Source organism: Colletotrichum godetiae (genome assembly GCF_030913485.1).
Source record: "Colletotrichum godetiae strain CBS 193.32 chromosome Unknown BDP55scaffold_51, whole genome shotgun sequence".
Taxonomy (NCBI): domain Eukaryota; kingdom Fungi; phylum Ascomycota; class Sordariomycetes; order Glomerellales; family Glomerellaceae; genus Colletotrichum; species Colletotrichum godetiae.
The window spans coordinates 195,469-219,269 of record NW_026851299.1 but is presented as its reverse complement, the minus strand read 5'-3'; the positions used below and the strand labels follow the sequence as shown (position 1 = coordinate 219,269).

Here is a 23,801-nt window from a genome sequence, read left to right as displayed (position 1 = left end):
GCCACACCGCCACAGATCAAACGCGGCAAGTTCATGGTTCACTGTGACGATTGACTTTGACCACCTCCATTGCTCCAGGGCTCCACTGCTCTAGACACACGCAAACACGTTGGCCACGGATCCAACGCCCGTTGATCGGTTCGACAGAATCCACCGGTCGAAATTCTCCGTCCACATGAGGTATCGGCGGTTTGTTGGTTTAGGCTTTTCTTGAGAGCCAAGACGCTTGCGGGCTCCACTGTGAAGCAATACATTGCGCGGCTTTGTGAGATCTTCACATCCTTCTGTAGTGAACGCAGCCTGTCACTTTCTGCCAGCAGACAGGTTTTCTCAGACGCCAACACAGATGGCCAGCCAGCAGATAGTGTCATCACATCGAAGAAGGGGAGACTTTGCTAATTGACATGCAGAAGATTTGGAAGTCTTGTTGTATTTCCGCCCTCCTCGTGCTTTCTCCTCCCAAAACGCCAAGCCTATGAATAAGAGGGCTCCGAATATGGTCCCGCCCAGGCGACTCCAGTAAACCCATCATTTCTTCATCCATGCCTCTCCTTCTGCCACTCCACTTGCTGTTGCCTGTCATCGACGAAGCATCTCATTGGTACGGATTCCTCTTTTTTTTGGTTTTGACATCATCTCTCTCCCCGTGCAATAGATCAACGACGTCCGCGACCACGGCCGGCACCAGGCATTCCGCCGCCCATGCCCGGCATGCCACCCATACCACCCATACCGCCCATGCCCATCTGCTGCATCATGGCCTGCATATCGGGCATGCCACCGCCGCCTCCGCCGCCGAGCATCTTCATGAGGCTGCCCATATCCGGCATCCCGCCCCCGCCCATACCTCCGGCGCCGCCCATGCTCTGCAACCGCTTCTGCATGGCCGCCATCTGCTGTGCCTTGTTGCCGCCGCCCATCTGCTGCTGCGCGCGCTGCATGTTCTTCATGTTACCGCCCATCTTCTTGGCCATGCCCGCCATCATCCGCTGCTGCGTCAGCAGGTCCTCAACTTCGCGCACCGAGGTTCCCGATCCGTGAGCGATTCTCGTCATCCGCGTCGGTTGCTCGATAAACATCTTGCCGTCCGAGTCAAGCTCCTTCTCCGTCATCGAGTCGCAGATATAAATCATGCGCTTCAGCTTGGCGCTGCCCTCCTCGTCGTCCATGCCTTGCATCATACCGCTCATGCCGGGAATCATGCCCGCCATCTTCGATAACGGACCCATCTTCATGATGTTGGAGAGCTGGTCCCGCAGGTCGCGTACGGTAAAGATACCTTCTGTGATGTGTTTTATCGTATCCTTCTGATCCAGCTTCAAACTTTGCACGTGCTCTACCAGTCCGGCCATATCGCCCATGCCCAGCAGCTTCTGTACGAATTGTTCTGGTGCGAAACGTTCAAAGTCGAGCATGTGCTCACCCGTACCGATAAAGACGATGGGGGTATGTGTTGCTGCGACGGCGGAAATGGCACCACCACCTGCTGCGTGGCCGTCCGTCTTGGTGATGATGATGGCTCCGAAGTCTGCCGACTCCTTGAACGCCTTGGCCTGCGACTCGGCCTGCTGACCGATGGATGCGTCGAGCACCATGATCGTCTCGTCAGGTCGGATTGCCGTTTGAATATCCACCATCTCCTGGAACAAAGCCTCCTCTTGTCTGTGTCGACCTGATGTATCCACGATGATAATCTCAAATTTCTCCTTCTTGAACTTTTCGACACCGTCTCTTGCTACCACAGCGGGGTCGGTCTCTGTCAATGAACCGTAGTATGGGATCTTCGCCTTGGTCGCATTCTGCTTCAGCTGATCAAAAGCACCGGCACGGAAGGTATCGGCGCACACCAGGCAGGCCTTGAAGCCTCTCGCCTGGTAGTGGCGTGCGAGCTTCGTACATGTCGTCGTTTTACCGGCACCCTGCAAACCAACAAACATGATGATGTTGGACTTTCCCTTCTTGGGCTTGAATGGTTCGGCATGGGGATCGACAAGCTTGACGAGTTCATCAAAAACGGACTTCTGGATGAGGCGCTTCTTGTTGACGGCGGGCGGAAGCTCCTTAAAGTTGACGGTACTCTTGATCGATTTTCGCAATTGGCCAACGAGGCGCACGTTGACGTCGGCTTCGAGAAGGGCGGAGCAAATCTCCTTGAGCATGCCATCGAAAGCCTGCGACACGGAAACGGATCTTGTTAGCAGCTGCTGTTGTCTCTCACGACGTCGTGTGGCGACTGCGACGGAGGGTTCTGCGGGGTAGGGATGCGGCGCACCTTTTCGTCAAGGTTGGGCTCTCTGGTGAGGTTTGTGACGGCCGTGTTGATGCGACGGCCGAGATCTTGGAGAACCATGGTGGGCGGTTTGCGGCTACCGAGCCGACTTGGGGTATCTCGAGGTTGGTTCTTTTGGTGATGCTCTCGGGTAACGGGAGGACGACGTGTTGCAAATGGGAATTTGGCTTCAGGGTGGGATGTGGATTGCTGCGCTAGCCATCCTGTGCCACCACGCCGGATTCCATGGATGTGACTGGTGAAAGTGAAGTGTGGGGTTGGTAACCTCGACCGCGGGACATCGGATGCACCGTTTCTCCAGACCTCAGGTATCTCCGTACACTGTGCTTTGCTTTCCACACACCGTTGATGTCTACACTGTAAAGCGATTCCCAACTATCAACACAAACGCATCAACGTGCAGCCATTCGCGAACCCGGATAGTTCTAGAGTCCTCCTAACTCAGTCACATCTCAAACAGCTTTTCCAAAATACTGGCCATTAAAGCCTCGGTGTCAACTACCCCGTCGTGCCCGTCTAGAGTCCTGCAAAGTTCAGTGGCTCGATTAGCATTATGGTACGCACCTTCGCAGCCTACAGCAAGATGATTGAAGGGCTCACAGTATTTATAATTTGTAATAAAAAGGCTCTCGAGTGGCTTTCAACCTTCGATCGTTTGGTGTACGCCACCCAACCTCAACCGCTCACCGTCTGCAGGTCTGAGGTTGCGCTGACCTTTGAGGTATCTAGTTCCAAACTGTAAGTGAGCCCAAGAAGGTATTCTGATATTTTTTCTTCAGCCCGGGCGAGCGACTTGCCTTCGTTCTTCAAGGACCAAGAGGTAGGCATGCATTCGCAATAAATTTGAATCCTTCGTATTGCAGAAAACTCGCCATCAACATGCAGCCACACAATTCCAAACTTGCAATTGTCACACATATGGCTTCGTACCATGTTGGAAGGTTCCACGTGAACGTTTTGCGGACCGAGATAGATATCTCTTCCGAGAATACCCGGCACATATAGTAAAAGCTCTGGCGCTCTCCCTGTAGGACTACGCACGCGAAGAGAAGTCATGAAACTTACTCTCCTCGACCTCAGTCAAAAAATTGTTGCACGGGATCATCTTCAAAATGGGAAACTACAAAGGTCCGGTGACCTCTTTCAAGAAGATCAGCAAACTCGTCATCACGGCCCTTCTTTCTAATGGAAATACCATCCAAGACTATCGTCTCATAAATACGGCCAATATCAACCGCATTGACCGCTTCCACAATGGGGCCAAGTTTCCCATAGGCATCGGCTCCAACCTAAGCAGCTCTCCTGATGACTACCAGACTGTCTTCAGCGGCTGGGAGGTGAACAGCGCCCTGAAGGGCCTCGCAAATGAGTACGGCGTTCAACTCACTCCAGCCCCCTTCGAAACCTATTGGAACCAAAAGTCCACCGTCGCCTTCCTCCCCGTTCCCGACGGCATCAGCCGCGTTGAGCGCAAGAACTATCGCGTTTACCTCACCGCCGGCGTCCAGGCCCGCGAGCGCGGCGGCCCAGACAGCCTCCTCTACTTCATCTCTGACCTCCTCTGGGCCGACAAGCACCAAGCATTGCTCGTTTATAACACAACCACCGTCTTTACCACAGCCCAAGTTCGCTTAGTACTTTCCATCGGCATCATTGTCTTCCCCCTCGTCAACCCAGACGGCAAACTCTGGGACGAGCGTTGGAACAACTGCTGGGGCGACAACATCAACCCGACCTCGAGCCCCTCGAAGAAGAGCATCGACGGCCTCGGTGTGAATATTGATCGCAACTTCAACTTCACCTGGGACTACCGCAAGATTTACAGCCAGCAGGCCCTCGATGTAGCATCTGACAAGCCCGGGCACGAGCTCTTCCACGGCACCGCACCCTTCTCCGAAGTCGAGTCGCGGAACATGGCCTGGGTTATTGATCAGTATCCGTCCATCAAGTGGTATCTCGACACTCACACAAAGAACCGCATCGTGAGCCACGCGTGGTCGGATACCCCGATCCAGACCACCAGCCCCGAGATGAACTTCCGCAACCAGAGCTATGACGGGAAGCGCGGCGACATGGCCACGAAGTATGGCGAGTACATGATACCCAAAGACCACGATATCTACAAGGATATCTCGAACAACATGGCCGAGCAGATGTCACATGTTTCCGGCGAGCCTTTCTACAGTATTGATAAGCTCCGCAAGAAAGGACGGATGTTCCAAGGCTCTTCTGGGACTGCTGTCGACTGGGCGTATAGCAGACACGTTGTGAGCGAGGCGGCCACCAAGATTATGAGCTTCAAGGTCAAGTTTGGAGCAACGGAGGAGGAGGCGGCTGAGATTGGGCAGAAGGGCGGGTGCCAGTACTACCCGTCGCGCAAGATTTATAAAAGGAGTATCACGGAGAGTGCTGTGGGATACATGACCTTCCTCCTCAACGTTGCCAAATATGAAAAGATGAAGGATCCGTGGCCTTAGAGGCCGAACAATACTGTCCAGGTCATGTGGGGCACGGGCATCAAATATCCATCACCCTCACTTTATCTCGTGGCTTCTGGGTGATTGTTTTGTCAATCCTAGTACCTCTATGTAGTTCTTCATGTCATTCAAGTCATCTCTCATGCTCTAGCTATGCCTAACTATAGCCGTGCAAGCCGTGTGATATTCACGACGCCGTTCCCTCCTGATATGAAGGTGCCAGTCCAGTGACTGATGGTTTCGGGCCATGGTATCATTGACCTGTCTTCTTGGGCAAGAACCGGGCTTTTACCCCAGTAAGCATCGCCATGAAGTAATACTGAATCTCATCTTCCGGAGGTATTTGAACCTTCACATCGAAGTGCTCCAGCAGCGCGGGTATCGTCTTGTAAACGACCAGCTCCGCAAGGTGTCGCCCGGGACACATCCTTCCGCCCCCGCCCCAAGTAAGATTAAACCGTTCCATACCCTTGAGGTCCCTCTCTGTGTCTAGCCAGCGGTCCGGATGATATTCTTCCGCGTCGGGGCCAAATATCAGAGGGTTTCTATGTAATGACACAGGGTTGCAGCCAACAGTAGTCCCGGGCGGAAAGGTCTCTCCATGGACTGCAAGTCCTTCAGAGGGCACCGTGCGGGGCAGGGACATCCCGAGGACAGGATACAAACGTTGTGCCTCCTTGATGGCTGCTTGCGTATAATCCAGACGAATGGCGTTATCATAAACCTTTGGATCCTCCGTCGCGGAGCAAACTTCCTCGGATATCCGCCGTTGCACTTCAGGGTGTGATCCGATCATGGACATGATGGACGTCAGCGCGGAACACATAGTCTCATGCCCGGCCCCGAAATTAGTAATTGCCATTCGACGGAGATACTGCTCCGTGAACTCGGGCTTGTCCTTGTGCAGCTGGATCAGATCCACGAGGAAGTCTTCTTTACGATCATTCTTCGAGACAGGCTTGTTCGCTAGGGACGAGGTGACCCTCCGCGAGACCTGCCGGTAGACGCCAGTGAAGAAGGGCTTAAAGTTTTTGGGCGTCTTGTACGTCACGCGCCAGAGATTAGCAAAAGTTCTCCCAAATGCTTTGGAAAACAGCTCCGCTTTCACGGCGAAAGGGAAGAGCCCAAAGACGGACTTGCGGCGCCAGCCGAGGTAGCCGTGGGTGCTTGATGAGTGGTCTGTGTGATCGCGGAGGTAGTTTGGTGACCAGGTGAGGACGGCAGCTGATAGGGACTCGACTGCGATGATGTGCATCCATTCCTTGAGGTCGACTTCGGCGCCGTTGAGAGAGCGTAGAGTTGCGATGACGCGGGCTAGTACTGCGTCGAGAGCTGGCTCGTGCCGTTTAAGGTATGCTGTTTGGTAGAGAGGTCCGATGAGACGCCGTTGTAAGCGGTATCGTTGCGTGTTGCGTTCGGATAGTAAGTCTAGTGTATCTGGAGACGCAAAGTTCGGAAAGGGTGTGAAAGTGATGTCTGGCCTTTGAAGGGCAGTCGATACTAGAGACTTGGTGTGAGCTGGGAGTGAATTGAGGTGAGGATCGTCATGACTATTCACATACAATAGAAATCGGACTTTTCATAGCCGCTGCCGGCTCCTGTGAACGAATAAGCACAAGATCAGACTTTCTTCATGAGTTCCATTAAGCATACGATAGATGTGCTTGAACGCATCTACAGAGTCAAACCACACCTCATTCGGCCCAACTCTCACAACCGGCCCGTACCGCTTATGAAGCGTCTTGCCCAGCGCAAGCATACGTCCATTGCGAACATGGTAGGCGTGCCACACATTCGAAATGGCAGCAAGCCTGGGCCCAGGTACACGAGCCAAAGGGTGAAGAAGCAGACGGTATCCAATGATGATGAAACCGATGAGAATGAATGACGATGACGTGAGTACCACTGCGTTACGGAGAAACAATACTACGCCGTAGACAACGCCGAGCAACGGGCCATGTATTCCGAGCGCCGGAGAAGGCATCGCCACGCCCGGCGCTTCGGACGGGAGCGGGCGATAGGGGATGGACAGGGGGTGATGTAAAGTAGGATTGAGTGAGGTCCGGCTCATGTGGGTGAATATGTGAGTGAGGCAGGGTGCGCGTGATGTGGCGGTTGAGGCTTCGCAGCAGCGGCGCACGCCGCACAGGAGAAAAAAAATTCGCGGGGGGCGCTGAGCTGCGGCGCGCACAAGCCATTCGGACCGGCCCCACTGTCCGGAACGGGGAATCGAATAGGGGGCTGAGCCAATTGGCTTTCGGGGCATCGTTGCTGGGCTACCCTTGCATTCTTTACACTTATGCCTACTCCGTACTAGGTACCTTAGCCTCTATTGTGCATCCGCAGTAATACCAGCGTACTATGGCATCCTTACCTCAGCTGTGAAGTCAATGGCAAGGCAAGGCGGCAAAGAGCCCCGCTAGAGGCTAGATTTCTTGATTTCTTTGAAGGAGACCTGGGAAGCTTACGCTTGTGCGGCTAGGATCACATAGGGCTCTTATGCGCTGTCTCAGGGGTGGACACCGCTGTTTCGCTGCTGGGGAAGCTCCCATGGGCCATAGCTCGCTCGATGGACCGTCTGTAGATTGCCTCCGGCTTTGGATGCCGAACTTTCACGCTACAGAGGCCGTGATGGACACCAAGTGTTGGCTATGATGTTTTCCCTCTGAATGTCGTGGTTTGACTCTGCTGTTGCTATTCTTATCGTTTGTTGCGTAAGTGTGCTCAGCAAGTGAAGTCTAAGCACTGCCAGTCTGAAGTCGTCGTATGTCCGGGGAGATAGGGGATTCAACAGACCATGGACGATCAAGTTACTGACTTACTCAAGCTGGCGGCTACAAGGCGGGTGACACTTCCGATGACAGCTCTCTTTCTCGGTTTATCCTGGATCGACCAAGGTTACCGTTGCAGTGAGATTCGCTCTCAGACCTCGTTCGTCCGTCTAGAATTGATCATCGATCTGTTGTGCCACGTCAACTCGCCTCCAGTACCAGAGTACTCCCGAGACCCTGGGAGAGTTCAAAATAGCTTTACTCTTAGGGTCCCGTCATTTTAGAATGTTTCGAAAGTTTAGCCGAATTATAAAACGGATCATGTTATCTCTCAGTGTCATCACGCCTTTGATCCTAGTTTGTAGGATTGGTGGAAGAACACTTCTTATGTATGATCGTGTTCGAGTTGTTTTTCTGTAGAAAATGAAAAGAAATTGTCAAGCGGAAGACAGCTTCCGTGAAATGTTACACTCTTAGCAATGAAGAAGTAATTCTGTGGAACGTCCTGAAGATCATTAGATTTACATGTGTGAATAGTCGACGCCGTTGTCGGACATTAACTTGGGCACGCAGAGTCTAGGTTGAAACGGCAAATCCCGCTACGGCGGAACAATAAGCTGAAAATCATCATCTAAAGAAAACCCGCAAACGGGGTAATTATTGGATGGAGAAACTTTAGTTGTCGATCTGAACATGGCTTCATATTCTCCGTAATGGTGTCATGCTCCAGAGACTGCCGTCAATTATGCTTCACCTGCATGAGGCTAAAGCTCTACACACTTATCACCAAGGTACCACCACCAATGATTGGCGTAAAAGGGCGGATTCTTGCAACAGCTCCGACCCATGTCTCGTCAACTCGATCCCACATCTCGGTTGATCGACGCTTCTTGGTGAGCTTGAATCAAATTGATTGTGGTGTACGTCGCCCTGTTCGAGTAAATCGAGCTAACGGTTTCATCAACTCTGCAACTCCACTGAAGCATCTTACTACAACTGGATACAATGACTGGAGCACGTCAATCCCAATTGGGATGAGCCATTCGAAAACCAGCTCAACTTTGTGACGAACATGTTCTTTTTCCAAGAATAGATGCACGCAACATACGTACGGATGGCTGAGAGCATCAGGTCCCAAGGTACGTACGCAAACCTAAAGCTGGACGACTGGCTGGTAGAGAGCTGAAAGTCCACGTCATCATGGGCGAGCTCCATTGTAAGGGGGCATAGGGAAGGGGCGATGGCATCTTCCGTTACTGTCGATTCTTTTTACCCGTCTGTCTCACTCCCTTTGATCTCGCTTTGAGTCACAAACACGCAGATGCTAGTCTTTTCTTCCAGCCTCAAGGGCCTGGTGCATGACAACTCCGAAACTCCCTTTTGGGCAACTTCGGCCATCATCGTCCGATGTTTGTATAATATGCAAGCAATTTGGAGGATAAAGTCGGCCAAAAAGCGTCAATTGGTGTCGACGCAAGCAATTCCGTCGCCACATTCCTCAAAGCGGTCGACTAATCCGCCCCCTGGCCCCGGGCCACCGGCGCAGCCCTTCGGGGCGCTACCCGGGATCCTAATTCGGGAAGTGGGCGGGCTTGCGTGTCCCAACCCCAAGGGCTGTCTCGGGAGAGCCTTTTTGGCCTGTTTGGCGGCTTTGGCCCTGCATAGGATTAGGGGGCCAGAACAACTTGTCAGTGACAGGCGTTAACAGCGTCGAAACCAGACGTTTCGAAACAAACGGTCTCTCAAGTCCAATCGTTCCAAACTTTCAGACGCACTAGACCCGACGAACACCTCCTGTAGTCCCCCGTTGCTGGATACCCAAAGTCCCCAAAGTGGCTTACTGCTGTGTTAACCCTGGTGTCCCTTGTCGGGGCTTCATGGAGCCATCTCACTCAACTTGACACCGCCCTACCGGGACTGGGCCAACGATGAACGAAGACGGAAAGCCGCGCAAGCAGACATGCCACAGCATACTATGTTCAGTCAGGCACTGGACCAGCTCCCCACAGGGACAATGGGGCTTTTCTCCGTGCTTTCTCGAGAGTCGATCATAGCGTCACGGAATATTCCCTGATGAGCCCAGCCCGCGATGGAGCCACTGGGGGATCGAATTGCGGAGCTGAGCCGCGTTGTCGTCAACTCGTCGACTCGAAGACGTGCTGAGCATGTCACTTGGGTGTAAGTCGAGCAACTCGAGCTGAACCATCCCGTCATCGGTCTTCAATATAGTATCGAAAGAAGATATAAACGCAATGGATATCCGACAAATCCAGACTCTATTTTTCCCTTCTCATCACCACACTCATCTCATCTTATCTCTTCTGCATCTTCTTTCTTTTCCTCAACAACCTCACTTGTTCTACCGCAAACCCCCTTCTTTCTTTTTTACCTCGACTTCCTCCTTTTTTTTCGAACAACTTCACTTCATTCATTCGCCAGGATGCGTTCCAACCTCATTTTCGCTCTTGTTACCGCCATCGCGGCCATCAGCTCAGCGGCGCCGGCGCCCCAGGCTTCTGGTGCGCCCCCGTCCGGCACTGGGCTGGCTCACCCGCCCCACGGCAGTGGAGCTCCCCCGAGCGGCACTCCTCCCCCGCGCCCCTCCGGCACCGGTGTGCCCCCCAGCGGTGCCCCACCTTCCGGCACTCCCCCGGCTCAGCAGCAGCGCCGTTTCCGCGGCATGAACCGTCGCCAGAACTCCGCCCACCCCTCTGGATCCCCGCCTTCCGGCGCTCCCCCGAGCGGCACTCCCCCTCCTCGCCCCAGCGGCGTCGCCCAGCCCAGCGGTGGCGGTCACGGCGGCTTCGGTGCTCAGGAGGCCGGCGCTCAGCCTACTGGCGCTCCCCCGTCCGGTGCACCTCCCTCCGGCGTTCGCCCGAGCGGTCCTCCTCCCTCTGGAGCTCCTCCTTCTGGTGCTCCCCCCAGCGGTGCGCCTGCTCCCACTGGCAACGCCAAGCGTGCTGGGCCCTCCGGTGCTAAGCCGTCTGGACCTCCTCCTTCTGGTGTTCGCCCCAGCGGTCCTCCCCCGAGCGGCGCACCCCCCTCAGGTGTTCCTCCTTCGGGACCTCCTCCCAGCGGTGCCCCTGCTCCTACTGGCAACGCTCGCCGCGCCGAGTCTGCTCCTGCAGGCCCCAAGCCCACTGGCCCTCCCCCATCTGGAGTGAAGCCTTCCGGTCCTCCTCCTTCCGGCGCTCCTCCTTCGGGTGCCCCGCCTTCTGGAGCTCCCCTCTCTGGAGCTCCCGCTCCCACTGGCAATGCTCGCCGTGCTGAGTCTGCTCCCCCGGCCAAGCCTTCTGGCGAATCTGGACCCCCCCCTTCGGGAGTTCGCCCCAGCGGCCCTCCTCCCTCAGGTGCTCCTCCTTCTGGTGCTCCTCCCAGCGGCGCTCCCAAGCCCACCAACGCCAAGCGCGCCGACGAGTCTGCTCCCGCCGGCCCTAAGCCTACCGGCCCCCCGCCTTCTGGAGTGAAGCCTTCCGGCCCCCCTCCTTCCGGTGCTCCTTCCGGCGCTCCTCCCTCTGGTGCCCCTCCCTCTGGTGCTCCCGCTCCTACCGGCAATGCTCGCCGCGCTGAGGACGCCGCTCCCACCGGCACCAAGCCCACTGGTGCTCCTCCTTCCGGTGCTCCCCCCTCTGGCGCTCCTTCAGGAACTCCTCCTCCCAAGCCTTCCGGTGCTCAGGCCGAGGGTGCTGCTCCTTCCGGCACTCCTCCCCCTAAGCCCACTGGCACTCCCACCGGCCCCCCTCCCTCCGGCGCACCCTCCGCTCCCGCTCAGAAGCGTGCCGAGTCCGCTCCTCCTTCCAAGCCTTCCGGCACTCCTCCCTCCGGCACTCCTCCCTCTGGCACGCCCCCTCCTCGCCCCAGCGGTGCTCAGGCTGAGGGCGTCGCTCCCAGCGGAACTCCTCCCCCCAAGCCTACCGGTACTCCCACCGGCCCTCCTCCCTCTGGAGCTCCTCCCGCTCCCAACCAGAGCGCTTAAATCAGTACTCTCTGAGAAGAGCCACGACAACAATCGACGAGATTTGAAGCCATCGGTCCAGCCCACACAGCAGCAGCGAATTTGATACCAACTTGAGTTTGGGTTTGTCTTACCAGGAGACGTTGGGCCATGACTGTCAAATACTGAGAACAGAGAAAGAGAAGACGAAAAGGTGGATATTGACACGAGACATGGGACAGTTGACGATGATGGCGGTGATCACTTGGCTAGTCATTTTTGCTATGTAGATATTGGTTGAGATTTTTGTGGGCATTGTATCATAGCATTTCTTTGAGAAAACCTGAGAATAACAGCGCTGTTACTCGAAATCGCTTCCAGCCTTCTGGCTTTCTTGCAATGGTGATTGTGACTGAGTTGTAGTTGTTTGTGGACGCACTTTCAAACTGTTGCCTGATGGTTCCCGATTCTGCCATACACGTGGTTGGCAATCTAAGGTTACGGCGAGAACATACAGTCTCGGCTCTAGTTAAGGAAGAGGAAAAGTAGGTGGTATTGCCAGCGGTTGAACTAATGCATGCAGTCATCAAGGGACCCCAGAACATCAAACTCTTTTCGTCTTGTATGATTGGTAGAACGATACGAATAACTGATTAACAGGGGACCAACCTGTCAGCCTACATGCATATGCCAGGGGTAACAATCCATCTTGCATGGCATCATTAGATCCTTCGACTCCTCCTGCATCTTGGCTGGCGGCTGTCGCACTTCAGCTCGGAACACGATAAAAAGCGGACGACTCGATGTGCCAGGCAGCAGGCTTAGCCAAAACTCAAAAAACTTTAAGATGGACAAGATCCTCGCAAGATGCGCTAGGGTAGGTATTCCTTCGCGCTGTGGGCTCAACATCTTAATGATCCCTTCATGAACAGCCTTTCATGACCCTAGCCCCCAATAACGAGTAGCCCTGACTCGGACGATCGCGAAGTTCAACAACGACAATGATTTCTCAGGCTCCCCAGTCAGCGGATGGCCCGCAAAGGTATGACATAGTCCGTCAAGACGAGGCAATGCATCGAATCCCCCACAAAACCATGCCCAAGGTCGTGGAATCTCAGCTCGGCGGTCACGACATATTACCATCTAGAGAGAACACCCTAGACAGTGTGGGGGAATCTCCCACGTACTCGACTCTCAGATGGTGGTACTTGGAGATAGGATGTTGCTTCCTCGCCATTGCAAGTCTCGTGGCCCAAGCCATCGTCCTCTGGCAGTACGACGGCAAACCGCAAGATGCATGGCCAAGCACGACTCTGACCCTCAACGGTCTGATCGCGATTTTAGCCACCGTCTGCCGCGCGACCTTCATGATCGCTGTGGGTGCCATTCTCAGCCAGGCAAAATGGAATCATTTCTCTGGAAGAGGGAAGAAAAGTGGATACCAAAGACTGGATGACTTTACCTTGATCGACGACGCCTCGAGAGGTTCATGGGGAAGTTTGCAGTTGATGTGGAGGTTCAAGGGAGCGTAAGTCTTTAGTTGTAATACCTCGAAACCGGCCGATGCTAACCGAGACCTTAGACACATTGCTTGCGTCGGAGCCGTGTTGACGATGTTGTCACTTGCTTTGGGCTTCTTCTCTCAGCAACTGATTACCTTGCGGATAGACCAGATTGAAAGCAATGCGCAAGGCCAAGCGGGAACCGTAGCCAGAAGTCAGTGGGCAAGCGCCGTATCAGGAACCGCAAACTCTTGTAAGTCGCTATAAAATATTACCTGAGATACGCCTCTGCTATTCTTCACATGGTTCTAACGTCTTCTGTCTTCTAAGGGAGTCCCCTATCACCGACAAAACTAGCCATGTACAACGGATTCATGTCTACAGAAGTCAGCTTGCCGCAAGTCACCTGCCCAACTGGGAACTGCACTTGGCCTATCGTTCCAACCGTTGGGGTCTGCGGCTCATGTGTCGACCTCACATCCGAGATCAAAATCAACCGAAGCTCCTCCGCATATTGCATTGTGACTGCGCCGGATGGTGCACAGCTTCGAGGATACTGCGGCTCAGGATCTGATTTCATGCCCGTATTCAACATCAGCACTGGCTCGAACCGTACTTTTGAATCTACGGATCCTCGAATGATCAAGGTGGACGCGCCCAACCTGATTGCTCAATTCAGCGGTCTGGGTATTCCCGGCGGGATGCCAGCGACTACCCCTCTTGACGACTCCCGTGCGGCTGAATGTGCTCTGTGGTATTGCCTCCAGGCAAGGAACATCAGTGTCGAGTCAGGAAAGTTGAAGGACGAGATCGTCGATACCTGGAGTGAGGTATCCGGAGTTTCGACTCCCGATGGGAGAAATGTCACATTCGCCAATATCCCGGCCAACTTCAACGCCGAAGCTGGCAAAAGCTACGGGATGGGTCCATTTCAGATGTACGCCATGCAAGGGTACGCAAAGACAAACATCATAGGAAACGTCAGCGCCGATGGAACTTTGGGGATCGTGTTCACATCAGCGTCGCCCTTTGCAGACGGAATGCACGCCAGTTTCGGGGATGTTGGCAGCTGGATGGAGAGACTTACGAGAAGCTTGACCAACGACGTGCGCCTAAATAGCAACGACACCACAAGCGACGATGCCTTCAGAGGTACCGTAATGACCAGCCAGGTAGTCATTGTCGTGCGTTGGGGTTGGATCGTATACTCTGTTGCCTTGGTCGCTGTGTCGACGATTTATCTTGTAGCTGAGGTTGTGCGAACGGACAGGAAAGGACTGCTGCCCTGGAAATCTGATGTTCTCTTGCCAGTGTGCATGGACATGGATGATGGGATCAGGGAGAAAGCAGCGGGGGGCATCATTGAGCCGGGCGGCCTAAAGAGATTGGTCGGGGATGTTCCGGTTCAGCTGAGGGCTGACAGGACCGGCGTTATTAGGTTCGCACAAGAGGTCAAGACCGATGTAACAAATTCGCCTTGAGGAAATGCGAAGGAATTGTTTGCTAGGAAGATCTGATTTTGTTCTCAGGCCCGGTCTGAGAACACGATTAATGCATGTTTTGTTGAGGCAGTGCGATGATAATGAGGAATCATGATGGAATATTGGATGGAAGCCCCTATGAAAAGATGAGTTTACCATGAACCAGCCAGCCGTACAAGAAGCTCATCACTGCTGTTTACTTTCCAGGCGGGGTTTCCGCCTTGGCATCCAGAACGTGCGATTCGTTCGCGCTGACCTTGCTATGCATGAGCATGACTGCATCCTTGTCGCAGAACTCGATGACCTTCGTGACCTTCGAGCCGTCCTCATTGAAGTCAAAGAACCAACTAAATTCCAATTGTAGGCTCTCTGAGCCGTCTTTAAATACGATGTCCGAAGTGGACGTGAGTGCAGCCTTTCGGGCTTCTGAGTCGATGACGAGGTTCGAAACGGTGGTGGACTCAGATGTGAAGGCGGCGATGTCCTTGGCGAACTGTGCTTCGTATGTCGCGGTGTCGAGGGCGAACTCGGCCGGTAAGCCAAAGGCTTTGGTCATGGAACGAGGGAAGAGGTGGCGGGTGCAGTCTGGGGTGACCACGCGGTTGATGATTGAGGGGTCATTCTGTTTTGCGCCGTCTGTGTATGCGTCGAAGAAGGACTTCATTGTCGCCTCGACTTTTTGTCTGAAGGCCATATTTGTGGAATGAGTACAATGATGTGCGTTAAATTGAGGGTGGAAAGTGAAGAAGAGTCAAAAGTAAGGGCCTCCAACTGTTACTGTGACCGATGTGCTGACATTTTTATATATGCCTTTTTTCCAGGTGTTTCAATGATCTCACAGGATTCAGACTTCTTTCATCTCACGTCAGACTATTAGTTCCAATATCGGCAGTCCACGTACCCCGCGAAGTAGTGATTAGCGTCTTGACTATTACGCCTGTTTCTGCATTGGGCATGGATCACTCGGCACCGCGTTCGAGAAATGGATCTTTGGTCAACGCCAAGGGGAATATCAATACTGGGTGGGATTGTTGATCGGTTATCATCAGAACGCCTACAATGACTGTGCACAGAGAATTCAGGCATATTTGTCAATGGACATGTAGTTCGACACTTGTAGAATAGGAAATTCGCCAGGACTGCTCGTTGTCCCTCTGAAGCCGACTATTCGTCAGTCAGTGAGACACGGACCACGGTGCATCACGTACTGCCAGGATGGATTATCATGCTGAGCAAGGAGATTTTCCAGGTACATGACGCGGTGACGTGGCATATCTGACCAAAGAACCTCGGTAGCCTTGGGTGTCTTCAGCATCACGTCACTCCAATCGCCGATGATTTGATGCTGAATATCAAGTTCGATGAGCTCTTGATAAGAAGATAGTCAATTATGGGTATCTCCCTAGTAGTCGCTGGCCTACGTGAAGGTTAGGACAATGTACAGTACAAGAGCGTTGTGGGAACTTTACCAAGCTTCAGGGTGAGAGATTGCAGCCCGTGTGTCGTTTGGTACAACTGCAGGTTCCATAACTTCCTTCTGGAACTTGATTAGAATATTGGCGTGCTGTTCTCCGGCTTTACTAACTTTGAGAACCAACCTATATGGAACTCCTACGTCTAACGGATTTCACGAGTATATATAAACTGCGAGATACAATACTGCAGGGTGGTAACAGCGTTATGGCCCAGGCCCATGCCGAGTTCAATCTCATTACGGGTGTCAATATTCTGTACACTTAGGTCTTCACACAAAGCCCTAGGTGCGCCATGATGAACGATGTCAATGGTAGTGGTACACGTTCAGGTCAAATCTCTCGGATATGGCGATTTCTTGGAAACATTTACATAGTTGGATGATTCTTTGCTAGAATATGCAGTAGCTGTTGCCGCACGGAAGCCATGCAGGCAGTGTCGCAAGTGAAATTCCACTACATAGAATATTGGAAGTTGTTCTCGATTTGGTAGAATGATCACCAATGTGATGGGTTTGGAAAGGGAGATATTCGGTTATCCCCACAAGATAGCGTCGGACATCGGCCAAGCCCGGTCGTCTGTCTCTCGGAAGGGAACCGAGCTTCACTCATTTCGGCTTCTCTGCCCTTGGTTTGTCCCATCTATAAAGAGCACACCCCGCGTCGCAAGCAACCAAGGAATCCCAGGTCGAGTGTTTTTAGAGCACAAGACTTCTTGTTTGAAACCCCTTCCAGCCTATTGGCTGGTGCGTCTTATCAGCGATGTTCGGAGCTGGAACCCGATGGTGGGTCCTGGCTAAAGGCGGATCGGATGGCTGCCGAAGGGCGAGTGTTGTGATTAAGACAGTCTTGCCGCCTCTGTGCCATGTTACGCCGGCAGACCTTTCTTTCTGACAAGCAAATTGTCACAAACATCATTTTCAGTTTACTGTTTCTTTAGGAACTACACAAGCAATACAGCACTACGTTGAACATTCTTTGAAAGATTGTCGCATCATTATCCAGCCCACAATCTCATACTCTTTTGCTGCATCAAGTGGCGTACATACATGACTTGCAGTAACCGGGTTATCACATCGCATAGTAAGATGTCGAGTAGCAGCTATAGGGGCTCGTTATCGCCGACCCCAGACCCCTCATCCAAGGTAAGTTCGGCTCTTATCAGCCCCACACTCTGAATTGCCGCAGCGACCTCCATCACATGAAGACTTTGCAAACTTACCGGTGAACGGAACGGGCAGCAGTCTCACAAGGTGTCAGAAGCCTCTTCTTCCAGCCGGAAGAGGAAAAGACGCATCAAAGACGAGGTCGAGGAAGAAGGCGTGATGCCTCAGCAAGCTGCCGCCAAAGCACGGTCCGCGAACGCGTCAGTCACCACCACCCTCAATTCGCCCGCCCTTCATTCACCCCACCAAACTCCACCGCTGTGACGTGTTTGCCATTGGGGGCGTTGTGCCATGCTGACTGTCGAATTAGATGCAACACATGCCGGAGACGCAAGGTGAAGTGTTCAGGAGAGCAGCCTTGTAGAAATTGTGCACGAAACAACCTAGACTGCGAATTTGGTGACGGGAGAAAGAGATACTCAGAGGCGTGAGTCTACTCCGAGGTCGGACTTCTCCAACTTGCTAAGCTGGTAGACCAGATACGTCTCAGAATTGAGAGCCACATTGACCAGATATGAGGACCAAATAAAGGGTGAGTCATCGCGACTGATTCTTTGCAGGCCAATTGCTTGTCTTGGAAAAGAAAAACGGACTAATAACGAGCAGAACTCGCTAAACAACCACGAGCACAGCCTTCGCCACCAGCCAGGGGGGTATCAACAGGGGCATCAAATCCAAGCCCACCAGGTATTGCACCGTTTGAGCCTACCGGTGAAGTCCCGCCTCCGAGTTATGGTACGTGTATCTCAGCCTTCAATTGGATTCTGGACAAAAAAGACTAACGTAGAAGAAACAGCATCCATAGAGCGTGCCCCAGGCCCGCTCTTTGAGCAACGCTTGCGGAGTCTCTTCCACGAGAACAATGGAAAAGACCCAGACTCTCCGGAGAAGGATGCTCCGGAACACCTGGAGAACGAAGATCCTCGTGACCTGCCGTTTACCCCTGAATGGACCTCGACGAACGAGTTGATCAAGGGCATCCCTCACCAGGCCTTCCCCAAAGAGGCCGAGTCTAATCGTCTCCTGAACCTTTTCAACTCCTACATGGGAGTCACACAGCACTTCTTAGACCAGCGGACATTCACAGACAACATGACGCTACTTTTCAACAGCCAAGCGTCTCGAGCTCGGCAGATGGACACACCATGGTTTACACTGTACCTTCTGGTCATGGCCATGGGCAAGTTGATGGAGGAGGATCCGCGAGAGGTGCGAGGACCGCCGGGAGCGTTCTGGTTTGCGGAGGCCATGAGGAGGCTACCGCCGCTTCACAGTATCAGCGAGTACGGCATTGTCGGGCTCGAGATTTTGTGTCTAGCGACGACATATTTGCAGTGGAACGACCGGAAGAATGATGCATACTTTTTCGTGAGCTTAGATGACTTCATGCTTAGACCAAATGGGGAACTAACAAGCTACAGGTGGGAACAACAGTAAGGCTTGCCCTGACTCTGGGCTGCAACTTGCCATTTTCAGAACAGAAGTGCTTGCCTTCAGAGAGAGCACACAGAATGAGGGTATGGTGGACTGTTTACATGCTGGACCAGTAAGTCGAATCTTGAAGAACAGCAGAATCCTCAAGGCCTATGAAGCTAATTTCTTGTCTTCACCAGGCGTATATCAGCAGGCCTCGGGCGTCCAGCTTCCGTTGATGATAGGCACCTTTCCTTCGATCTGCCTGGTCCCTCTCCAGGGTTCGATTCTCCGGAGCCGCTCAATGTCAACGTCAAGATTGCCCGCACAACTGGAGAGATTATGTCATGTAAGTCCACTTCACAGCATGTCTGTTTTGATTGCAAGCTTTATGACCAGCAACTTACCATTTTGGCGCACAGCACTATACAGCCGAGGTGCACTATCGCAAGCTGATCTTGTCAGGAAGATGAGGAATCTGCTTCAATCACTACACGACATTGGTGGATCTATCCCGGCAGATCTCGCCATTGACTTCAGCAACAAGCAGTTTGAGGTCACCAGAGCTGGCGCATCACTCTATCTGAGATTATTCCAGGTGAGGACCAATCGCTGTCTCACACCGGGCAAACCTTTAGGCCTTGTTGATGAAAACGAGTGCTAATCCAACTCGAACCAGTCCATCATTCTCTGCATCAGACCAATTCTCCTTCAAAAGGTCAAAGACAAGGTTCAGAAAACACAGAAGCAAGCCGTGACCTCGGCAATCTCTCAGCTGTGCCTTTTGTGCAACGAGTCGGCTTTGAGAATTATCCGCATTCTCATGGCTATGCAAAGACAAGAAGAAATTGGTGAGGACTCGTCCTTATCTTCTCCGGGTGGCAAATCTGAAGAGATGGATCGCTAACAAGACATAGCACCCTTTGCTTTCTTCGATCTGGATGCTGCCTTCTCCGCTGCCTTCGTCTTGATCATGCGTGGCTTTGCACACAAGCAAGACAGTCAGAAGCCGCCACCACAAGAACTCTTCCAGGCCATTGATTTCTTGGAGTATCTGTCTTCAGCCGGCAATCAGGCGGCAGCGCAGCGTCTCAAGGATGTTCGGCAGTTCTCTGCACATGTGTGGGCCAATGTGGTAGCGTTCGATAAGGACCATGACGTGCAGATGGGAGATTCCGGGGCGTCCCATGGGGTACCCCAGGTGGGGAACACACCCGGGGCCGGACTACCGGAGCAGTCGGGACCTTCACCGGCTCAGATGCCCTTGACCACACCGACGCCCAGCTCTTCGGTGCCATCTTGGGAGGGAGAAATGTTTGGAGGACCTGCAGATACCTATGGATCAGACACGTTATTCGGTTTGAATCTGGATGAGAATTTAGAACAAGCTTTTGGATTGGAAGCGGCGGAGGGCATCTACAATAGTTTCAACGATCCTACTCTCCCCTTAACGGGAGTTGACCAGCTAGATTGGGCTGAGTTGGAAAAGATGATGGCACCAGGGGGATATGGTTCTTAGTCACTAGAAATAATGTTAAATGGATTCGAAACATTATCAATCAACGCGAATAACTCAGGAGATTCCCTTTGTCAGTGACGTATGAATTGCCTCTGCATTAATAGAGTCCGAAGTGTAACTTCTCCGTTCGACCGTGGTGGACGATCTGGGCGAGTGGGGCCAATCGGATGACGGCCGCCTCCGGTTCGGTTACCGAGCCGAGCATCATCACCAAATTTCGCAATGATTCAGAACATCATCGGAATAGAGCCGAGCTTCGAATGATGCGCCATTAACCGGGAGAAGAGTACTTAATATCTGGCGATAACCTCTTTGAGGTCATGTGTGATATTGAAGCTGCATTTTAAAGACAACATTGAACGCGGAGTAGACCTGTGTCAAAACATCACATCAAAGTTCAACAATGGTTCAATCAACACTAGACAGCGTCTCCATCCTTGGCGCCGGCAACGAAGCCTCTCGCCGGATCCTCACCAAGGAAGCCGTCAACTTCCTCGCAATTTTGCATCGCAGCTTCGAACCGACCCGCCAACACCTCCTCAAGCTCCGTCAACAGCGTCAAATCGACACAGATAACGGACACCTGCCAGATTTCCTCCCTGAAACTAAGCACGTTCGCGATGACAAGAACTGGAGGGGCGCGCAGCCGGCGCCTGGTTTGGTAGATCGCAGAGTTGAGATCACTGGACCCACGGACCGGAAAATGGTCGTCAACGCTCTCAACTCTGACGTTTGGGCCTACATGGCCGATTTTGAAGGTGAGATGGAAGTCATTGAAATCGTCAGTGGAATATAGACTTACACCGACTAGACTCAAATGGTCCTACATGGGACAACATGATTCAAGGTCAGGCCAATCTCTACGACGCCATCCGCCGGCAAGTCGACTTCAAGCTTGGCGAAAAAGAGTACAAGCTCAGAACTGATCGCACTCTCCCCACGTTGATTGCCCGCACGCGCGGATGGCACTTGGACGAGAAGCATTTCACAGTCGATGGACAGCCCATGTCCGGCGCTCTGTTTGATTTCGGACTGTACTTTTTCCACAACGCCAAGGAGCTGATTTCTCGCGGTGCCGGCCCCTATTTCTATCTGCCCAAGATGGAGTCGCATCTCGAGGCAAGGTTATGGAACGACGTGTTCAACATGTCGCAGGATTACATCGGTATCTCGAGAGGCACAATCCGTGCTACCGTGTTGATTGAGACCATCAGCGCTGTTTTCGAAATGGACGAGGTTCGTACTCCTAGCTACAGCAAGCACACTCCCCTCACTAACATGCTTCAAAGATCATCTACGAGCTCAGAGACCACAGCTCAGGCCTCAACTGCGGCAGGTGGGACTACATCTTTACCTTCGTCAAGCGCTTCCGTAACCGCCCCGGCTTCATCCTTCCCGACCGCTCCGACGTCAGCATGACCGTCCCCTTCATGGACGCCTACGTCAAACTCCTCATCAGCACATGCCACGCCCGTGGCGTCCATGCGATGGGGGGTATGGCGGCCCTCATCCCGCGCAAGGACGACCCGGCCGCGAACGCCAAGGCGATGGACAGCGTGCGCGCCGACAAGCTACGCGAAGTCAAGGCCGGGCACGACGGTACCTGGGTTGCGCACCCGGCGCTGGCGTCGATTGCGTCGGAGATCTTCAACGAGCATATGCCTACTGCCAACCAGATCTTCAAGAGGCCCGAGGTGAAGGTTACGCGTGACGATTTGATCAACTCTGTTGTTCCTGGAAAGATCACCGATGAGGGCGTTCGGAAGAACTTGCACATCACTTTGGCGTACATGGAGGGTTGGCTTCGTGGCGTGGGCTGTAGTGCCATCAACTATCTTATGGTAAGTTTTGGTTGCTACTTTTGTGGCCGTCTTGGGCTGTATCTAACAGACTTGCAGGAGGACGCCGCGACAGCCGAGGTGTCCCGCTCACAATTGTGGTACTGGGTACACCATGGCGTCAGCACCGCCGAAGGCACAAAACTTGACAAGACAACAATGCTTAACGTCCTCGACGACGTCACAAAGGAACTGCTCAAGTCTGCGCCGGCGAACAACAAGTTCGAGTTGGCGGCGAAATACCTCCGGCCGCAAGTTACGGGCGAAGATTACGCCGACTTCCTTACAACGTGAGTTACTACTGTCTCTGCCTTAGTGCCGTGCAATGCTAACAGCGCAACTTTCAGACTACTCTATGATGAGATTACTTCTGTTGGACCATCATGGAAACTTTAGATATTGAGCCAACGATGCTATCTGTATGATTAATGAAACCGATTGAATGGCGATTCTTTCCACAATGTTGTATGCTACGTATGACTAGAATTGGAGTGTCGGAGCGGCAAAACGCATATCCAAGAATTCAGAGACTGTAGTCATCAACTATACACGCAATTCCAAGTCAACTTGGGGTATGGTAAATGACAAAAAACGACTTGGGCCTGATTCGAACAGACGCTCCCGAAGGAACAAGATTTCTAGTCTTGCGCATTAGACCACTCTGCCACCAAGCCGTGATCCCAGGTCCGCCGAAGCGGGCTGATTGGTTGGAGAAGTCAGATTTCTAATTGTGTAGTCTTAATGGGCGCCGAGACGCCTGAAAGGCCTTACAGATATTGCGTTGCTTGCCACGATTTCCCACCTCTAATCCTGAAGGTGAGATTTTATTGTCATGCTAAACCTTGATTAAAACTTACCCAGACTCACATTAGCCTTTTTTCTGCCGAAAGTCGCGGGTCCGGATTAAACCGTCTGAAGTTTGGAACGGCCGCTGCCGTCACGAATGTTCGGGCAAGGTACTCCGTACTCATGTTTGTGTGCCTCGGGTATGCTGACTTCTTCAACGGCGCTCCAAAAAACGGAATTGAAGCCCGATGCTCAATCATGAATCCTTGCGTAATGAAATTGGAAAAGTTCCCGCATGCGATTGACTCAACAAGCAGTCGGCGTTACGTCGAAACCCAGGCGGCCAAGGCAAAAGTACCAGAAATCAGGAAGTCGAGAGACGCTCCTGGTAGCGGACCTGTCCACTTCATGTTTTTTTTTCTTGAAAAACTTGTGGAGACTTGGAGCTCCGGAAACCGCGTCGGGCTTAAGTTGTGTCGCTCACTCACCGACTCGAAGTCTCATGCAAGCATCGACTGCGCCCTTTGTAAGCCCCTCATAGATATCAAATTGGCTTCTAGGAAGACTCGCGAACAGTGGCAGAAGCTAGAAGCAACCATCACTCGAGCACACGAAGCAGGCTTCTCCTACGAAAAAAGCCAATGGGTTCGTATACTTTAAGCAGAAAGATTGGCGCACTGGGATCGAGGGCCTCCGCGAAGTCTTCTCCGGAGACGCCGACCCTGAGGACGAATTCTTTGCGGACGCTCATGACTTCAATTGGGACTTCCTGAAGGACAAGTCGTGGTATGAGACGTAGTCAAATTTCTACGGCCTTCGGTTAGGCAATTTGAAGGTGAAGACTCTGCGGAATCTGCACCAGGATATGGCCCAGTTGGTCAAATTGGGTGCGGTGCGTTATTCAATCCCTTCAGCAACCGAGAATATATACCTGACCTAAATATCTCATTCTCAGTGCGACTCTCCACCAAAAGATGTAACAGCTTTCGAGGCGGCTTTCTTTGAGATGGACCTGACACGGAGAACTCATGCCAAGATTTTCAATGAGCTGGAACGGCTGGAGGACCAAATCGAATTCGATATTGATCTCTTCACAGAGTACTAGTTCGCAAAAGACGGAACGCCCACCCCACACATCACTCCCGAACCTAT

The 23,801-nt window shown here is 52.9% G+C and overlaps 8 protein-coding genes and 1 non-coding gene across 9 annotated transcripts; 5 read left to right on the top strand and 4 right to left on the bottom strand.

Moving 5' to 3' along the window:
* Nucleotides 1-513: 513 nt before the first annotated feature.
* On the bottom strand, nt 514-2,462 carry BDP55DRAFT_321513 (signal recognition particle protein). The gene is made up of 2 exons (XM_060566774.1): nt 2,273-2,462; nt 514-2,171 (listed from the first exon to the last, which is right to left on the bottom strand). The coding sequence occupies exons 1-2, from the start codon at nt 2,348-2,350 to the stop codon at nt 657-659; spliced, it is 1,593 nt and encodes a 530-aa protein (XP_060425040.1). The 5' UTR covers nt 2,351-2,462; the 3' UTR covers nt 514-656.
* Nucleotides 2,463-3,314: 852 nt separating this feature from the next.
* Nucleotides 3,315-4,901, top strand: BDP55DRAFT_677309 (carboxypeptidase A). The gene has a single exon (XM_060575882.1). It carries the CDS (start codon nt 3,403-3,405, stop codon nt 4,765-4,767), a length of 1,365 nt encoding a protein of 454 aa, XP_060425039.1. The 5' UTR covers nt 3,315-3,402; the 3' UTR covers nt 4,768-4,901.
* A 119-nt stretch (nt 4,902-5,020) lies between these two features.
* BDP55DRAFT_561322 (cytochrome P450) lies at nt 5,021-6,751 on the bottom strand (the record flags this gene model as incomplete). Its single annotated transcript, XM_060570072.1, has 3 exons — nt 5,021-6,267; nt 6,330-6,365; nt 6,421-6,751. 3 exons carry the CDS (start codon nt 6,749-6,751, stop codon nt 5,021-5,023), a joined length of 1,614 nt encoding a protein of 537 aa, XP_060425038.1.
* A 3,083-nt stretch (nt 6,752-9,834) lies between these two features.
* On the top strand, nt 9,835-11,980 carry BDP55DRAFT_677305 (uncharacterized protein). The gene has a single exon (XM_060575881.1). It carries the CDS (start codon nt 9,979-9,981, stop codon nt 11,512-11,514), a length of 1,536 nt encoding a protein of 511 aa, XP_060425037.1. The 5' UTR covers nt 9,835-9,978; the 3' UTR covers nt 11,515-11,980.
* Nucleotides 11,981-12,566: 586 nt separating this feature from the next.
* Nucleotides 12,567-14,455, top strand: BDP55DRAFT_732643 (uncharacterized protein; the record flags this gene model as incomplete). The annotated part of the gene is made up of 3 exons (XM_060579973.1): nt 12,567-13,000; nt 13,055-13,227; nt 13,305-14,455. The coding sequence occupies 3 exons, from the start codon at nt 12,567-12,569 to the stop codon at nt 14,453-14,455; spliced, it is 1,758 nt and encodes a 585-aa protein (XP_060425036.1).
* Nucleotides 14,456-14,553: 98 nt separating this feature from the next.
* Nucleotides 14,554-15,304, bottom strand: BDP55DRAFT_321487 (uncharacterized protein). Its single transcript, XM_060566773.1, has 2 exons — nt 15,262-15,304; nt 14,554-15,212 (listed from the first exon to the last, which is right to left on the bottom strand). Exon 2 carries the CDS (start codon nt 15,147-15,149, stop codon nt 14,652-14,654), a length of 498 nt encoding a protein of 165 aa, XP_060425035.1. The 5' UTR covers nt 15,150-15,212; nt 15,262-15,304; the 3' UTR covers nt 14,554-14,651.
* A 1,316-nt stretch (nt 15,305-16,620) lies between these two features.
* Nucleotides 16,621-20,107, top strand: BDP55DRAFT_677302 (uncharacterized protein). The gene is made up of 11 exons (XM_060575880.1): nt 16,621-17,072; nt 17,169-17,293; nt 17,404-17,520; nt 17,573-17,625; nt 17,700-17,828; nt 17,890-18,461; nt 18,515-18,639; nt 18,707-18,855; nt 18,929-19,104; nt 19,186-19,357; nt 19,424-20,107. Exons 1-11 carry the CDS (start codon nt 16,977-16,979, stop codon nt 20,023-20,025), a joined length of 2,316 nt encoding a protein of 771 aa, XP_060425034.1. The 5' UTR covers nt 16,621-16,976; the 3' UTR covers nt 20,026-20,107.
* A 91-nt stretch (nt 20,108-20,198) lies between these two features.
* Nucleotides 20,199-22,632, top strand: BDP55DRAFT_618702 (malate synthase A). Its single transcript, XM_060571301.1, has 5 exons — nt 20,199-20,783; nt 20,837-21,261; nt 21,315-21,866; nt 21,924-22,153; nt 22,211-22,632. Exons 1-5 carry the CDS (start codon nt 20,429-20,431, stop codon nt 22,257-22,259), a joined length of 1,611 nt encoding a protein of 536 aa, XP_060425033.1. The 5' UTR covers nt 20,199-20,428; the 3' UTR covers nt 22,260-22,632.
* BDP55DRAFT_t289 lies at nt 22,456-22,537 on the bottom strand. The gene has a single exon. It is a non-coding gene; the product is annotated as a tRNA-Ser (tRNA).
* Nucleotides 22,633-23,801: the final 1,169 nt, after the last annotated feature.

What these genes read in the sequence shown, in the direction of transcription:
- BDP55DRAFT_321513 (XM_060566774.1), bottom strand. Translation starts at nt 2,350, where the DNA reads ATGGTTCTCCAAGATCTCGGCCGTCGCATCAACACGGCCGTCACAAAC. An exon ending in AGCCCAACCTTGACGAAAAG is followed by an intron (nt 2,172 to 2,272) that starts GTGCGCCGCATC and finishes TCCGTGTCGCAG; the next exon opens with GCTTTCGATGGCATGCTCAA.
- BDP55DRAFT_677309 (XM_060575882.1), top strand. Translation starts at nt 3,403, where the DNA reads ATGGGAAACTACAAAGGTCCGGTGACCTCTTTCAAGAAGATCAGCAAA.
- BDP55DRAFT_677305 (XM_060575881.1), top strand. Translation starts at nt 9,979, where the DNA reads ATGCGTTCCAACCTCATTTTCGCTCTTGTTACCGCCATCGCGGCCATC.
- BDP55DRAFT_321487 (XM_060566773.1), bottom strand. Translation starts at nt 15,149, where the DNA reads ATGGCCTTCAGACAAAAAGTCGAGGCGACAATGAAGTCCTTCTTCGAC.
- BDP55DRAFT_677302 (XM_060575880.1), top strand. Translation starts at nt 16,977, where the DNA reads ATGACTTGCAGTAACCGGGTTATCACATCGCATAGTAAGATGTCGAGT. An exon ending in AGTCCCGCCTCCGAGTTATG is followed by an intron (nt 17,829 to 17,889) that starts GTACGTGTATCT and finishes TAGAAGAAACAG; the next exon opens with CATCCATAGAGCGTGCCCCA. An exon ending in ACTGTTTACATGCTGGACCA is followed by an intron (nt 18,640 to 18,706) that starts GTAAGTCGAATC and finishes TGTCTTCACCAG; the next exon opens with GCGTATATCAGCAGGCCTCG.
- BDP55DRAFT_618702 (XM_060571301.1), top strand. Translation starts at nt 20,429, where the DNA reads ATGGTTCAATCAACACTAGACAGCGTCTCCATCCTTGGCGCCGGCAAC. An exon ending in CTACATGGCCGATTTTGAAG is followed by an intron (nt 20,784 to 20,836) that starts GTGAGATGGAAG and finishes TACACCGACTAG; the next exon opens with ACTCAAATGGTCCTACATGG. An exon ending in CTGTTTTCGAAATGGACGAG is followed by an intron (nt 21,262 to 21,314) that starts GTTCGTACTCCT and finishes CATGCTTCAAAG; the next exon opens with ATCATCTACGAGCTCAGAGA.